The sequence below is a fragment of the Muscardinus avellanarius genome (genome assembly GCF_963383645.1).
Source record: "Muscardinus avellanarius genome assembly, chromosome: 5".
NCBI classification, from domain to species: domain Eukaryota; kingdom Metazoa; phylum Chordata; class Mammalia; order Rodentia; family Gliridae; genus Muscardinus; species Muscardinus avellanarius.
The window spans coordinates 50,958,998-50,976,873 of record NC_137790.1 but is presented as its reverse complement, the minus strand read 5'-3'; the positions used below and the strand labels follow the sequence as shown (position 1 = coordinate 50,976,873).

Genomic DNA, 17,876 nt, shown 5'->3' with positions numbered 1-17,876 from the left:
TGGTGGTACTGGGGGTGGAACCCAGAGGCTTTCTACCTCCGGGCTATACTCCCAGACCTTTTATATTTTATTTGGAAACAGGGTCTCACTAAGTTACTGAAAGCCTCACTAAATAGCTGGTTTCAAATCCGTGCAATCCTCCTGTCTCAGCCTCCCAAGTGCGGGGATTACAAGCGTGTAACACCACACGTGGCTTGCCTGTTTAATTTTTATTCAGTCATTTATAAACAGTTATTGAGGATCTACCAGATCTGTGCCAGGTATATGTACAACTTTAAATCATATGCTAATTTAACCTGTATATCCAGGCACCGGGCTCTTTTTTTTTTTCTTCTTTTTTTTTTTTCCAGTAACGGGACAAGGCTTTCTGATGTGAGGCAGGTGCTCTACCACTGAGCTAAATTCTTTGCCCTCTCTTCTCCTCTATAATGAAGCTTCGCATGCCAGCACCTATGTCTTTAGTGTTCCCTAGTCCCACTGAAGGTTGTGCTGCCCGGTGTCAATGCTTCAGGTTCTGGTGTTTGTTTGTTGCAGGTGCCGGGTGGGTGAGAACTGGTGGTACCGCGGCAAGCACTGTGAGGAGCTGGTGTCCGAGCCCTTCGTCATAGGCATCACCATAGCCTCCGTGGCTGGACTTCTCCTCGTCTCTTCTGCCGTCATCTTCTTCCTGGTCAAGACTCTTCAGGCTCAGCATGCTGGGAGAGAAAGAGAAAGGCCCTTCCGGTAAATAAGGAAGAGAGCTCTCTGATGAAAAAATATCCCATTTACTCATTCACTTAACACTTACCTTGTGCCAAACATTGTACAGATTGCTGGGTGGGGAGAAGAGCTGCACCACTGAATAAGGCATGGTGCCTGTCCTCAAAAGGTGTCACATTACAAAGAAACGGGCAACACTGAAGAGGATCCTGTGGAGCCTAGACAAGGGAGAACCTGGTTTTGCCTGGGGAGAGTCTGAAACACTTTAGCAATAGTTGTGACATCTGGCTGGACAGAAGAGTATACCTTTGCTGGGAAGGGGCAGGATCCTTTTAGCTAGGTGAGTGGTACTGAGCCAAGGGAGGGAAGCCTTCATAAACCTCCAGGTGCACTGGAGGAAAGGCGCCCTTCCATGTGGCCAGAATGCTTGGCTCATAATGGGTGGGTAGGGAGATGGGGAGTGATGGGGAGATGAGAAGAGGTGGAAAAGGTAAGATTTCCTGTTGAGGGCCAGATCTGTTCCCTATCTGCTCACACCAATGGTAATTAGCTAGATATTAAATCTGACTAAGAATCTGACAAGAAATGAAATCTGGTTCTCTTTTTAGTTAAACACGGCTTCATTAATGGAGGAGATAGAACCTGGCCCACTTGCTAGACTAAGAATCCAAGGACCCTTTGAGTTGCTTTGTGATCCTAACCCCTGGTTGTACTTGACCTATGTGCTTCTGGAGACTGCATGAGCTACTTGAGGCTGCCTGCCTTCTCTCACACTCTTGACTTGTGGAGGAGGCCCCCTCCTGGGTCTGTAGAGAACCCAGGATGCACCTCCCTCATTGTTCTTACATTTTTTATTGACTCTGACTTTAAGCCATGAGACTAATTTAATGAGACTGTCATCTCATTCAAGGCAGAGATTCCTACAAGTATTTATATCCTCAGTGTCTAGAGCAGTCCTAGGCATATCATCAATGCTCAGCAAACATTTGTAGATATGAACTGAATTTGGTTGAGGCCTGAATCTTCCACCCCACACTGATTGTGTTTCACACTCATTTTCAGCATGTTTAACTCTGGGAATGATGGGGTTGTATTTGTGGACTGAAATACTATCTTTTGGGAGACATAGTTCCCAACTAACATTGACTAAGTGCTAATAACTCTAGGGAAATAAGATGAATGAAAAATGGAACAGTTTGACAGGGTACTTTCCATGAATTTGAGATAATAATGATAACAACTGGCAAATAATTTTTAAGATTAATTTGGATATTTCTCAGTTATCTTCCCAACCCTCATTTATGTACATTTCCCTTCTTTTTCTTTCCCAACAGAAATTTTGTCCCAGATAAATAGTGTTCCAAGTAGTTGAACATCCAAAGAAGAACCTGAATCAATCTTATGTTTATTTTTGTGGCTCCAGCAGGCAGCCTGACAGCCTCTCATCCATGGAGAATGCCGTGAAGTACAACCCTGCGTATGAAAGCTATGGGGCCACTGGTGAACAAAGCGAGGAGCCCTGCCCCCAGCATCCCTTCTGCAGCTCTGCCAGCGAAATGGTGATTGGTGGTTTGAGCAGAGAAGAAATCAGACAAATGTATGAGAGCAGTGACCTTTCCAAAGAGGTAGGAAACTGCAGTTCTGTTGCTGCCCTGCTGAATATGTATGCATGCACATGTGTGTGCATGTGTGCATGTGCATGGGCTTCAAGAGAGGATGAAACATTTTATAATGCATTCTTACCTTATGATCTCTCCCTGTGTGGGAGAGAGTGTTCAGCTCGGAGCTGTACTTTCTTCCTCACCCTTTTTCTATTATTAGCAAATGCTTTCTCTTCCTTCCTTCCTTAGGAATATATGTCAAAGTTAAAACAGTACATGTAATATCCAGAGTAATACTGTAATGTCCAGAGTGTTCTTACAGAACCTTCCATTTTAGAGAAGGGGTAATTCTTTATTAAAGCTCTTCCTTGGAAACTCACAATTCCTCATGCTAGTTACATCTCCTTTTAAAAGGCTGAAGCGGCTGGGTGTTGTGACGCGTGCCTAATCCCAGTGCTTGGGAGACTGAAGATAGGAGAATTGCAGATTTGAGGCAACTTAGTGAGATCCTGAACAACTTAATGAGACCTTGTTTCAAAATAAAAAATAAAATAGGGCTAGAGGTATAGCTCAGAGGTAGAATTCCTCTTGATTCAATCCCCAGTATCAAACATAAACAAACAAACAATAAGTAAGTAAGTAGGTTGACAAAGTTTTTTTAATGCAGTATGTGACCTCTTTTCCTTTTCTGTTTAAGGAAATTCAAGAGAGGATGAGGATTTTGGAACTGTATGCCAATGATCCTGAGTTTGCAGCTTTTGTGAGGGAGCATCAGATGTAAGCATTTACCACATCCCCTGGCCCAGGGTCGTAACAGCTTGTCTTAGGGTTGTGTGGCCAGCACAAGCTGGGGATTCTTGTTCCCAAGACCGAGGTCTTGGTGACAACCAACACTCACTGAGTTCTTTATGCACAGCCCCACGGATCATCTCATTTGTTCCTTATAATGACTTTATAAGTTGGATATTTTCTTATTTGAGGAAAGGAAGTCTTGGAGAGATGAAGCGACTTACTTAATGTTAGCAAGTGGCAGAGAAAATTTAAAACTAAGACCTTGTCTTTCTTAGCCTAAAACTCCCTGGCCCCTGTCATAGTTCCTTTCTTAGTACCATTATATAACCAGTAATCCATTGCCATAAAAGAGTTTTCAGGGATGGTTTCTCTGAGAAGCAGGTGAATAGTCATAAAACCTCATATTTTCAATACGTTCTTCCATTTCCCTCTTTGTGGACACTTTTCAGTATGCTTTGAACCATACATCTAATTAAAGTGTACCTCTTGCCTTGATCACATTTCTTATAGTTTCCTTCTGTCTTGTTAGCTTTACTTGGTAAATATGGGCATTAGTTGAGTGTATCAGGTGAGACTGTAGTTTGGTATTGCTGTTTGCTCCTACTGCTGACTTCATAGAAGTTTGGCTCATGAGTGGTTTCCAACCAGCAGGCATCTTTACCAGAGTAATTCATGTGTGTTTGTAAAAAGAAGTTGTGAGATGGCAGGATGACACTTAGGATTCTGAGCAGAGCCTCTGCTCCTTTGCTCCAAATCCTTTTTCTCTGATATACAGCTCCTTGATTCACAGTCCATCTCTTATAGAAGCAACAAATTGCCACTTAAAGAAACTGAGTAAGATGCTTTTTAAATTCCATAAGCATGGGAGAGACACCTCTAAAAATCTCTGAACAATCTCTGACTTGGCTCCTAGGAGCTGATGCCGCCCCTTACTGAATATGGTCAGAACAACAATACCACTAGTTGTCTTTTTTTTTTTTTTTTTTAGAACTGAAGATCAAACCAGGGGTATTCTACCTCCAAGCTACATCCCCATTCCTATTTTTTTTTTATTTTAAAACAGGGTCTCACTAAGTTGTAGAAGTAAGTTGCTGAGGCTGGCCTTGAACCTGTGATCCTTCTGTCTCAGCCTCCCAAGTACTGGGATTATAGGTGTGTACCACAGTGCCAGGCTTCAGTAGTTGCCTTTTAAATTAGGATATCTGCTCATCTCTGCAGGTCTATCCAGGAAATGGCCCCTGGCTCCACTTCAGTAGCATCCAGTAGAAAGAAAATCAATGATCTAGGCATGGTGGTACATACCTGCAATCCCATTACTTGGGAGGCTGAGACAGGAAAATGGCAGGTTTGAGACAAGCCTTAGCAACACAGTGACACTCTCGGCAACCTAGTAAGATCCCATTTAAAAAATAAATAAAAAATAAATTAAAAAAATTAAAAGAACTGTGAGTGTAGCTCAGAAGTACAATCCCCATGGTTTTAGTCCCCAGTAACACACACACACACACACACACACCATCAGTGATGATTTTGTCTTTCCTAAGACCCTCTGTAAGTTCTTTAGAACCACTGATCTGAATGTGCTCCCTGAATTAAAAGTACATCTGAGCTTGTCTAAAATATCTGAAGAAAAATTCTAGTTAGAGATAAGCGGATGAACAACATGTTTCAGTTTCTTTGGATAAACTTCCTAATGATAGCCAAAATATGGAACCAACCTAGGTCTTCATCAACAGATGAATAGATTACAAAATTTTGGGAAATACACACAATGGAATTCTACTCAGCAATAAAGAAGAATAAAATTATGTCATTCATATGAAAGATGAAAAGACCTGAAGAACATTATGCTAAGTGAGATTAGCCAAGCACAGATAGAGAAGGAACAATTATTTTCTCTAATATGCTCAAACTAGGGAGTATTAGGAATACCAGAGGAGCTCCAAACAATGGAGGGCAGACCTTAGCGAAGCCAGGAAGGAAGGGTAGAGAAAGAAGAAGACTGAGGTTCATTAATGGGAAAACTACATGTGACAATGTGATGTGAATATAACATTGTTAACCTGGACACTCAGTATCAGAAGAAAGGGAAATGGGGAAGCAGGGTGTGGAGGGAGGGGCACCAAGTACTATGTGAATATATGCCATAGTCAACATGATCCACATTGTGATGTGAGACCATAGTGCACCAATAAAAAATAAATAAAAAGAAAAAATAAATCATGCCATAAAACTTTAAACAAAACAAAACAAAAAAGATGTACAAAACAATGAGACAAAAAAAGATTAAATGAAAAAGATCTTGTGACACAAAAGAATTTTCATACACTCTACAACCTTAAGGGAAGTGTTGACAGAGGGAAGATTGAGGACATTGAAAACACTAGATTTATACACAATTTTCAGTTTTTACTTATTCCCAAAGTTCTCATATATCAAGCATTCAAGAAAATGTTAATGGAATTAATTTAGGATTCAGCAAAAACATTCTATGGTACCTGGTAGTTGTAGAGGTTTTAAATTTTTTAAATTTAATTTAGCATAGCACAGATAAATTGTCTTCCAAATAAAAAAATTAGAGAAAGCACCAGTGATACCTGAAATGTAGTTGGTGATGTATTACAATAAAAGTGCATTTTAGTTCATTCTTGCTTCTCCAATGAAATCTTTGTTTTTGTTTTTTTCATGGCAGGGAAGAGCTGTAACCTAATGACCCATTCTGACACCGATTAGAAACCTGGAGAAGATGAAGGCCACTTGTTACCTGTGTCATATAATTAATCTGGATTTTGGACATTGTTGAAAGAAGAGTTTTCTATTTAAAAAGAAAAAAGAAATTGGGGAGGGGCATATATATTTTTTTGAGCTTAAAATTTCAGAACGCAGTTAAGAGATGTGTTTAAAAAAAAACTCAAAGCTTGAAAATATTCTGAAAACAAACAAAAGCCAGACCTTCCTGGGAGGTAGGGCTGCAATTACTGTCTATTTCTGAATCTTCGAGGGTGTCTCCTAAGAACTCTGCCTCAGGTTTCCTAATAGGACAGTAAGGTGAGACACCATTACAAGAAGTCAAGCTTAGGAAGTCAATATTTTATAGTACGCTTGTTATTGTCAGGTGCAATGATGGAAGACTTTGAAATAACTTTAATATAAAGTCAGTCATCTATTCAAAATGTTACTTTTTTTTTAAACACACTGTTGAAGAAAACAACCTTTTAGCTACAGGGTAGAATTAGGCTTGTATTTGATGCTTGTACCAGGATTTTGAATTTTCTAACCAAATTAATCAAGACTGAAGTATTGTTATGTTAGTTGTCCCAATATCCCATTTTTAAGCTTTCAGGAATAGTGTATATATTAGTATATATACCTAATTTAGACAGTCTGCATTAGTCTAAAGATGAATTTAATTGGTACACAGAAAGGGAGTGGCTGTTGGATCAAGGCCACAGCACCTAGAACATATTTTGATAATTGGTAGATTGAGTTAGTACTCAGGTTTCTTGACTGCTTCTGAGATCAGAAATGTCCTGGGCTAATCCTGGTTCTTCTTTAGTTGCTGGCATATTCATTTGGAAAACAGCACTAAACTACCTCATATAACATAGATTAGCTCATTTGCAATGCTTCTTCTTTGTATAATATACCCTATCTATATATTTTTTTGAGGTACTGGGGATGGAACCCAGGGGCATTCTACCTCTGAGCTATACCCCCAGCCCTATTTTTATTCTTTACTTTGAAACAGGGTCTCACTGAGTTGCAAAGCACCTCACAAAGTAGCTGAGCTGCAATCCTCCTGTCTCAGCCTCCCAAATGCTGGGATTACAAGCGTGTGCCACCATGCCTGGCTCTAATATACCCTATCTAAATGAATTCTATTTACACAATACAGGACAAGTGTTTTATTGCAATTAAAATATTCTTAAGCCTGTACCAGTTGGAAAACCCACATATTATATAAATTTTTTACCAAAAACAGAAGTTTTCTTCTTCCCTTAAGGCTTTTTTTTTTTTTTTGATGAGTGACTTTGGTAAGATGCAGGAGAAGGCCAAATAACCAGCACTATTATTATTAATTTGCATAGGCAATAGGTTATTATTAATATAAATACTTTATGTCAGACACTTTCATCTTTGCCAAAAAGAATTGTGAACCTTTTGATTTATTTCTTGACCAGATAAAATTAACTAAGGATAGGATTCCTATAGATAAAATACTTGGTTCACTTCGTTTTCTCAACTTGATAACTGCCAATTTCACTGTTTTTGAGGTCAGCACAAGTTAAATGTCTGGACTTGTTACATACATTGTTCATATAGTAAAAACCTTGATGATGTCCAGGTATTTTGCAATGAACATATGGGTAAGTGGTGTGTGTGTGTGTGTGTGTGTGTGTGTATAAGAAGCTCCCTTATCTCAGTATTCCCTATTCACATAATGGATCCTCAGTTTAACATAGATACAAGCCACTCCTGGGACATTTTCTTCTAGGTTAATTTGAAAACTAATTATAATTATCTTTAAAGCATTATGTATGCTAAAGATATTTGTCACTACTAAATGCTTGATTTAATTTGTAAAACTTATAAAAATTTTTGCTTTAGATTTTAGATTTTTTACCCCAAACTTATTTTTGTTATATGAAAATGTTTTGATTTTTGGTTTTAAGTCACAAATTAACCCTAGAAGGCAAGTTTTTAAATGGGGGTTTGCTGGAAGAGTTGGACCTAAAGGTTATTTAGATCCAGGTACCATGAGAAGCATTTAGGAGAGTCACACTCTGGGCCAGAAGAGCATCACTGTTTTCCACAAGCCAAGCAGTGATGTGGGGGACTGGGAAATTGTGACATATGTCACCATCACTGATTTCCCGCTGCTTGACCTTTTCATGAAGAAGCAAATAACTTAGCTCTATATACCAATGAAATGGAATCCTTGAAATATCAGGGAAAGAACAGAAGGCCTCAGTTTAGGAACAAAGATCTAACTTGCCTTTTCTCAAGCTGAACCACAGTGGGAAAGATGGAAGAATGCAGTTGAAGTGAAGATCCACTGCTTTGTAAGGAGTTATCCATCTGATGGGAAAAACTACCTTCTTCCAAGGGCTTCTTTATAAGGGAGCATTACCCAAGGCAGTTAATAACATGCCATTTAATGGTCTTGGGCCAAACTCTCATTTAGGCTGTGTGATTGAGGAATGAAATGTTCTGAATATTAGAACACGGTCATTAAACTAGTAATATAATACTCAGTAAGACTGTCACTTTACTTCAGAGCAAAATAAAACAAAAAAATGCAGTTACGTACTAAAAATGCATGGTCAATAACTCAACCCTTTTACCCAGCCCTGGATTTATAAGGTAATATTGTGTTTTATAGATGTAGTTTTATAATTTTTTTCATGTGTTCTGGATAAATGGGAAATTATTTGATAGGTAGGGCTCCATTTTCTCCATTGCAATGACTTACAGGCAGTTGTTCACACTTATGTGGCCTAACATCCCATTTACTTTGCACAATAAAACAAGGATAAGGTTTTACCTGATTTTCTTCTCATGTCTGTTTTTCTTCTCTGTTATCTAGTCACCAGGGGTTGGCTCCCATCTTTCTGTCTTGTTTGTTTTGTTTTGTTTCAACCACATATGAATTATAATGTAGTTGCCCAATCCTGACTTAATATTACCATTGACAAAATTATGGAAAATACACAGATAAACTTTGTATACTTACATTGGCTTATATGATACCTGATGTAGTGACTCATTTATATTCTTATTTTATAAGTTTGCCTTTTATTTCATGATTTTTAGGCAGATGGTACTTATTATTACTAATTTTTTTGGTAGTACTGGGGTTCCTGGAAACCCTTCTACCTCTGGGCTATACTCCCAGACATTTTTTAAAAATATTTTTATTTGGAAACAGGGTCTCTTAAGCCAGCGAGGCTGGCTTCGAACCTGCGCAATCCTCTTGTCTCTGCCTCCCAAGCGCAAGGATTACAAGCGTGCGCCACCATGCCCAGCTTATTATGTTTTTAACAATGAGTACCTTGAACTGAATTTATATTTTCAATGGGAAGGTAAGACAATATATTTATTACACAGGAAACCGCTGAATTAGGGGCATAAATTATCTTTATTAAATTTAAATGTTATAGCCAAGAAAAATATGGGTCAGGTTTTGTTTTCCTCCTTAAATGTTTCTAACAATTCCCAGTAGAATTGGGTGGGGCCAGCCTTCTTCATTTACACTCCAACTACAGTGAGTCAGGATCCTCGCTTATTATATTCCCAAGTGTGTGATAAGTGCAGGAAAATGATGTGAAAGTCACAATCTTCAAGTCTATTGCTTTGTCTTCCACAACAATGCTGGGTAGAGACAGGAAGGTGGGAGAGAGTACCATAATGTAAATGGTGATGTAAAGAATTTGCCTGGAAATTTTCTTGACTCAATTTTGTAAACTTTATTCTGCTTTTATAAGAGAGAAGTTAAGCCACTCTCATCAAGTACATAGTTATAACTATATTCTAGATTAATTGATTTCTCATCCTGAGATTTTTCTCTTATATTTACTTCTTTAGAGATTAAAGGCATATATAGAAAAAATAATTATGGTATCAGAGGATATAGGTATAATTAGATATCAGGATTATGTCATGATTTTTAAGCAATAGCATATCTACCATAATATATGTTCAATATATGGGTAATAAAGACTTTCTTGTTTCTTCATGTTTATAATAACCTTTTATCTAGAGTGGGATAAAATAAATTCATGTTACTGTACTATTTTCTTGAGGTTGTCTAGTCTTAATATTAGCTAATTAAAAATAAAAAACTTTTAAGTCTCTATGTATATAAAGGATTAAAGAATCTATTTCATTAGTAATAAACATGTCTTTCAAGGACCCGTGTAATTATTTTTTGTCAATTAAAGAAGAGTGGTAGATTTAGCAACAGTTGGGCTGTAATTACCAAAGATATATAGTGTATGAACATGGTGTGAAAATGAAAATGAATCTGGTTGATCATAGTTTAGGTGGATTTGGAGAAGCAAAGACATATCTGGAGCCCAGCGTGGCCCTGAATTTTGTTGATAGTCAATGCTCCTGAGTCATTGTTTGTCCTCTCTTGAACTTTACTCTTTTAAACACTTAGAAATTTTCATATTTTCCTCATCTGCTGAAGGCAGGGATGGAAAGAAAAATGATGAAGTTGATTAAAGAAAGATGAGGTGAGGTGACTATCACCAGCTGTCTTGTAGGGAAAGACGATGTCGACCTGTCTAAAGAGAACAGAGAAGACATAAATACTGCAATAGCAACCTAAAGCCATCTTGTGTGGGAGGGCCAGGAGGAAAATCAGCAACCAGTTATTACAACAATTTCTAATGCATTCACACCAGAAAATTCAGTTTTAGTTTTCTTTTATCCTTCCTACACTTGCATGATGTCTTGCTGGCAACATGACATGAGTAAATCCTAAGTCAGCCTGAGAAAAGAAGAGAGAAGAATGTTTTGATTTGGCTCCAAAGACCATATTGGAAAAACTAGATGGGAGGAATGTGTCTAATAAATATCTGTTGATTGATTAGCTAGTGATCTAATTTTAGGAGAAGTAATGAGTAATTGTTCTCTTTAAAAAAAAAATCTGGTCTGGACAAGCCCTAGTCACCCTTAGCTCATGTTCTCATGATGTTGGTTCATTTTCTAGTCATTTTGAATTTATGTCCCATCTGACCTTCTCCTTGATGGGACTTGTCTGTGAATTAACCTTTATATTATCTTTTCACCAAAACACATGTCCTCTCCCTTTTTATATTAGAACAGACAAATCCATGTTAATGTAATAGGGGTTATGTAAATTTGGGGAATAATATGAATATTTTAATTAATTAATTTTATTATTGGTGCATTGTAGTTATACATCTTAATGGGATAAAAGATGGTAGAGACATATATACACACATCACCCAATTAGCCCTTACCCAATTTCTGCCCCATTCCCTCTGCATCCCTCCTTCCCATGCTTGGTTTAGTGATTGACTTTGATATGTTTGTTTAAGTACGTCATGTGCTTTAGAGAGTTTCCCTATTCTCCCCTCCCATCCCCTCAGTCAGGTCGCTTTATTTGCTCCTTTATAGAGTCTTCCTCTTCATCTAGAGTTCCTCCTATGACCCATTTCTCCCCAGCTTTCACATATTAGGGAAAGCATCTGATTTATTTTTGTGACTGACTAATCTCACTTAGCATAATGTCCTCCAGTTCCATCCACTTCCCTGTAAATATTGTAATTGCGTTTTTCTTCCTTTAATTTTAATTTTAATTTTTTTTGTGGTACTGGGGTTCATGGAAGCCCTTCTACCTTCGGGCTACACTCCCAGACCTATTTTTACATTTTTATTTGGAAACAGGGTTTCCTAAGCCAGTGCACGCAGCTGGCTATGAACCTGCGCGATCCTCCTGTCCCTGCCTCCCAAGCACGGGGATTACAAGCGTGCGCCACCACGCCCGGCTTTTAATTTTTATTTTTTAATATATTTTTATTGGTGCATTGTAGTCAAACATCACAAGAGAGTACATGACTTGTGAGGTTATACAAGCACACATCATCCAATTACCTCTTATCCCCTCCCTGTCCCATTCCCTCCCCCTCCCTCGATCCCATGCTTGAGTTGGTGCTTAACATTGATTCATTTGTTTACATATATTCTGCGTTTTGAAGAGGTTCCATCTTCCCCCATACTGTCCCTCTGATTGGTCACCTTAATTGCTCTTCCATGGGGCCCTTTCTTCAACTAGATCTCCTCCCATTACCCATATCTTCCTACTTTTGCATATTAGGGAAAGCATCTGAATTTCTATTTTCTATATGTTTCTCTATGTATGCCGCATTGCAAGTTTCCATCCTGCTCCTGAAGACCCCGGCGCCAGCCTGGTGCCCCGGCAGACTCTGATCCCAGCCTCGCTGGTTCAAGCACTGGCCTTGCCTCATGGCAGGCCCTGATTCCGGCCTCGCTGACCTCGGCTCCGGCCTCACCCCTTGGCAGGCTCCAATCCTGGCCTTGCTGGTCCCGTCACCCGCCTGACCCCTCACCAGGCTCCAGTCCCAGCCTTGGAGGCCCCCACACTGGCCTTGCCTCATGGCAGGCTCAGATCCCAGTTTCGCTGGCCCTGGCACCAGCCTCACCCCTCGGCAGGCTCCGATCCTTGCCTTGGAGACCCCAGAACCGGCCTTGCCACACGGTAGGCTCTGGTACCAGTTTCCCTGGCCCCAGCACCAGCCTAACCCCACCGCAGGCTCCGATCCTGGCCTTGAAGGCCCCTGCACTGGCTTTGCCTCACAGCAGGCTCCGATCCCAGCCTTGCTGGCCCTGGCACCGTCCTCACCCCTTGGCAGACTCCGATCCCAGCCTCGGAGGCCACAGCACTGGCCTTGCCTCATGGCAGGCTCCAGTCCCAGACTCGCTGACCCTGGCAATGACCTAACTCCTCGGCAGGCTCCGATCCTGGCCTTGGAGGTCCCAGCAGCAGTTTTGCCTCACAGCAGGCGCCGATCCCGGCCTTGCTGGCCCCAGCACCAGCCTCACCCCTCAGCAGGCACCAATCCCAGCCTTGGAAGCCCTAGCACCAGCCTTGCCTCATGGCAGACTCCAGTCCCGGCCACGCTAGCCCTGGCTCTGGCCTCACCCCTTAGCAGGTTCTAATTTTGGCCTCGGAGGCCCCAGCACTAGCCTTGCCTCGTGGCAGGCTCCAATCAAAGTCTTGCTGGCCCTGGCACTGGCCTCACCCCTCGGCAGGCTCCACTCCTGGCCTCGGAGGCCCTAGCACCGGTCTTGCCTCACGGCGGACCCCAATTCCAGCCAGGCTGGCCCCAGCAACAACCTAACCCCTCGACAGTCTCCAATCCCGGTCTTCAAGGCCCCAGCACTGGCTTTGCCTCACAGCAGGCTCCGATCCCGGCTTTGCTGGCCCCGGCACCAGCCTCACCCCTCGGCAGGCTCTGATCCTGGCTTCGGAGGCCACAGCACTGGCCTTGCCTCATGGCAGGCTCCCGTCCCAGACTCGCTGGCCCTGGCAACGGCCTAACCTCTCGGCAGGCTCTAATCCTGGCTTCGGAGGCCCCAGCACCAGCCTTGCCTCACTATAGGCCCCAACTCTAGTCTCATTAGCCCCGGCGCCAGTCTCACCCCTTGGCAGGCTCCGATCCCAGCCTCTGAGGTCCCAACACTGGCCTTGCCTCACAGCAGGCTTCAATCCTGGCCAGGTTGGCCCTGGCATCGATCTCATCCCTTGGCAGGCTCTGATCCTGACCTTAGAGTCCCTAGCACTGGTCTTGCCTCACAGCAGGCCCCAATCCCAGCCAGGCTGGCCCCGGCACTGGTCTCACCCCTCGGCAGGTTCCAATCCTGGCCTTGGTGGCCCTAGTACCTGCCTTGCCTCACAGCAGGCCCCGATGCCGGCCTCACTGGCCCCGGCACTGGCCTCACCCCTTGGCAGGCTCCAATCCCGGCCCCAGAGGCCCCAGCACTGGCCTTGCCTCACGGCTTGCTCCAATCCTGGCATCGCTGGCTCTTGAATCAGCCTCACCTCTCGTTAGGCTCTGATCCTGGCCTTGGAGGCCCCAGCACTGGCCTTGTCTTATGGCAGGCCCTGATCCTGGCCTTGCTGGCCCCGGCACCGGTCTAACCTCTCAGCAGACTCCGATCTCGGCCTCTAAGGCCCCTGCCTAAACCTTGCCTCACGGTAGGCTCTGATCCCGGCTTCGCTGGCCCCGGCATTGGCCTCACCCCTTGGCAGGCTTCGATCCTGGCCTTGGAAGCCCCAGCACTGGCTTTGCCTCCCAGCAGTCTCCGATCCCAGACTTGCTGGCCCCAGCACTGGCCTAACCCCTCGGCAGGATCTGATCCTGGCCTCGGAGGCCCAAGTACCGGCTTTGGCTCACGGCAGGCTCCGATCCTGGTCTCACTGGCCCTGGCATCGGCCTCACCCCTTGGTGGGCTCTATTCCTGGCCTCAGACAGAGGCCCCAGCCATGGCCTTGCCTCACGGCAGGCTCCAAACTGGGCCTCCCTGGCCTTGGCATCTGCCTAGTCACCCAGAAGATTCCTATCTTGGTCTCAGAGTCCTGGGCACCGGCCTTGTTGTGCATTGGGCTCTGGTCTCTGTCACTATGGGCAGGTTGTCTACAGATGTTCCCTTTTATCTATTTTTCTTTTCTTTCTTTTTTTTTTTTTTTGGTGGTACTGAGGTTTCTGGAGACCCCTCTATCTCCAGGCTACACGAGACCTATCTCTCTCTTATATATATATATATATATATATATATATATATATATATATATATATGTACATATTTATTTGGAAACAGGGTCTCTTAAGCCAGCCAGGCCTTGAACCAGCGTGATCCTCCTGTCTCTGCCTCCCAAGTGCGGGGATTACAAGCATGAGCCACCACGCCCGGCGTTCTCCCCCCTCCTTTTATTTTTCTTAAACTATGAAAAAGCAGTACATGTCTTTTGCAAAATCTGGGACCCCAAATACCTAGTGTCAATAATTTTTTTCTTCCCTCCAGAGGCAGAGGTCCATAGCTTCTCTTCAGAAAGTAGGCTCTGTCGTTCTACATGGACCCTGGCCTCCCACTCTGTGCGGAGGAGTGTGGTAGTCATGAGTGCTGATGATTCCCAGAACACGCATGTAGTCCCACCCCAGCTATGCGGGGCTCCCTCTGATACCTCCCATACCCTTTTGCCACTCAGCGTATTCTCCAGGCTTCTCGATCATGTGTGGTAGGTGCGGTCAGTCTACTTTGGGAGGATTCCCTCAAAAGCTCAAGGTGGACTGAACTGGATCTGTCTGCCCCACTAATTTCTACCTTTGGGGCAATTTCTTCAGGAGATCAAGGTGGGTTGAATCTGGTCTCTGTCTCTCCAAAATAATAGCTTCCACCTCTGCTGCCAACACTAGTGCCCGCGCCTCTGGGCTGACCCGCCCCTGCTGTGCTCTGCTGGCACAGCCCGCAGCTGCTCCACCCTCCGCTCCGCCTGCGCCACTCTGCCACCATGCCTGCGCAGCTCTGTCGCCCCGCCTGAGCCACTCTGCTGCCGCAGCCCGCTGATATGGTGTTCCGCAATGCGCAGTTCTGCCGCCCTGCCTGCGCAGTTCTGTCAGTGCCCACTTCCCCTTTGTTCTTGCTGGGTTTCTTCCTTACATGATAAGATGTCCAGAATTCTTAATCATTAGCGTCAGGGGCAGTCCCCCTTCGCGGGGTTTTTATTTCCAAAAGTACCAAGTGAATTGGATAGAGTTTGTCTGCATCTCCTGAGTCCTGGCTACCGCCGCCGCCATCTTGGCCCCTCTCCGAGGGGTATATATATATATATATATATATATATATATATATAGTATTTGAGGAGGTTGTGAGATCGAGCACTCAGCAGCAATGAGCAGCAATGATTATTATCTCCCTTCCACGATCAGAGGTCGCAGCCTTGCTGCACAGCCCCGGGTCTGCTGATCTGGGAATGCTGCGGCCCCAGTGCAGGAGAGCAGAGCATGACAGCCATGTGCGCTAAAGTTCCAGTACCGCAGCTCGGCTCCTCGCCCTGCGCTATAAGGTTCCCTCCACCATCCCCGGCACATTTTTCCTATGATGTGTCCCCAGCGTGCGTGGCTGGAGTGGTTCCTTCTCTGATCCCTTCTGGGAAGTTTCTCCAAAGATCTCTTTTCTTGCATGCCTGGCACTTCCTTGTCTCCTTGCTTCTAATTCTGCCGGTATCCACTCCCTCTCCTGTATTCTAGATACGAAGTTGCAGTTGGAAGTGTCTCCTTAAACTGTCCAGTTCTGATATTACACCAAAACCTGGTGTCCAGGGCTTCCCCAAGAAATGCTTAGTCTGTTCAGCAGACCACAACTGCCGCCATCTTGAAAAGCCTCGTGTTTTTCTTTATGGCAAGGTAAAATTCAATTGTGTAGATATCCCATAGTTTTGTAATCCATTCATCTATGGATTGACATCTTGACTGGTTTCATAGTTTGGCAATGGTGAATTGTGCAGCTATGAACATAGATACACATGCAATAGTTTGGTATTTGGTTTCCTTTCTTTTGGGTAGATACCCAGAAGTGGTATTGCTGGATCAAATGGTAAGTTCATTCTCATTCTTCTGAGGATCCTCCATACTGTTTTCCAAAGTGGTTGAACTAATTTGCAATCCCAACAACAATGTTTTAGAGTTCCCACTTCTCCACATCATCCAGCATTTGTTGTTTGTGTTTTGAATGATTGCCAATCTAGTTGAAGTTAGGTGAAATCTCAGGGTAGTTTTGATTTGCATCTCTCTGATTGCCAATGATGTTGAGCATTTTTTCATGCATTTATTGGCCATTTGAATTTCTTCATTTGTGAAATATCTGTTTAATTCACTTGCCCATTTTTTGATTGGGTTATATTTTTTCTTAGTGCTGAGTTTTTTGAGTTTTCTGAATATTCTAGATATTCTCTATTAGAGGAGTAGGTGGCAAAATTCTTCTCCAATTCTGTTGGCTCTCCATTGAGGTTCTTGACAGTTTCCTTTGCTGTACAGAAGCTCTTAAGTTTCATGCAATCCCATGTATAGATTTACCTTTTAGTTTCTTGTGCCTTTGGGGTTTTGTTGAGAAAGTTTTTATCTGTGCCTATATGTTGCAGTGTTGGACCTATGCCCTCTTCAAGGAGCCTCAAGGTCTCTGGTCTAATTTCCAAGTCTTTGATCCATCTTGAATTGACTCTTATGCAGGGTGAGAACATGGGATTTATTTCCATTTTTCTGCATATGGTTAACCAGTTTTTCCAACACTATTTGTTGAACAGGCTATCTTTTTTCAGTGTATGTTTTTGGCCCTTGTCAAAAATCAATTGGCCATAAGTGTGTGGATTTGTTTCTGAGTCTTCTATTCTGTTCCATTGGTCTATGTATTTGTTTATGTGCCAGTACCATGCTGTTTTTATTACAATGGCTTTATAGTATAGTTTAAAGTCAGGTATTGTGATTCTTCTTGCATGGTTTTTGTTACTGAGAACTACTTTGGCTATTCTGGGTTTTTTGTTGTTCCAAATGAATTTAAGGACTAATTTTTCTATGTCTGTGAAGAATTATCTTGGTAATTTAATGGGTATTGAATTGAATCTGTAGGTCACTTTTGGAAGCATGGTCATTTTGATGGTATTTATTTTGCCTATCCATGAACATGGAGGATCTTTCCATCTTCTAAGATCTTTTTTGATTTATTTTTTCAGTGTTTTATAATTTTCTTTGTAGAGATCTTTTACCTCCTTGGACAAGTTAATTCCTAAGTATTTTATTTTTTTGTGGGAGATCCTGAGTGGAAGTGTTTTCTGAATTTCTTTTTCAGTGGATTTATGGTTGGTGTACAGGAAAGCTTCTGATTTTTTAAGATTGATTTTGTATCCAGATACCTTGCTGAATTTGTTGATCAGTTCTATAAGCCTTTTGGTTGAGTTTGTTGGGTTTTCTAAATATAGTATCATGTCATCTACAAATAGTGAAAGTTTGAGTTCTTTTCCTTTGATTTCCTTTTCTTGCCTTATTGCTCTGGCTAGAGTCTCTAGAACTATATTGAAGAGAAGTGGTGATAAGGGACATCCTTGTCTCATTCCTGTTTTTAAGGGGAATTCTTGAAGCTTTTCCCCATTTAATATGATGTTGGCAGTGGGCTTATTGTAGATTGCCTTAATAATGTTGAGATATGTTCCTTCTATTCCAATTCTCTGCAGTGTTT

At 42.5% G+C, this 17,876-nt stretch overlaps 1 protein-coding gene across 1 annotated transcript in view; it reads left to right on the top strand.

Moving 5' to 3' along the window:
• IMPG2 (interphotoreceptor matrix proteoglycan 2) overlaps positions 1 to 3,081 on the top strand; it is a gene marked incomplete at both ends in the record, with an annotated part of 76,678 nt that extends 73,597 nt beyond the window's left edge. Inside the window, 3 exons of the mRNA XM_080696504.1 lie at positions 535 to 723; positions 2,123 to 2,324; positions 2,998 to 3,081. Coding sequence (XP_080552630.1) covers positions 535 to 723; positions 2,123 to 2,324; positions 2,998 to 3,081 — 475 coding nt within the window. The remainder of the gene's footprint in view (positions 1 to 534; positions 724 to 2,122; positions 2,325 to 2,997) is intronic.
• Positions 3,082 to 17,876: the final 14,795 nt, after the last annotated feature.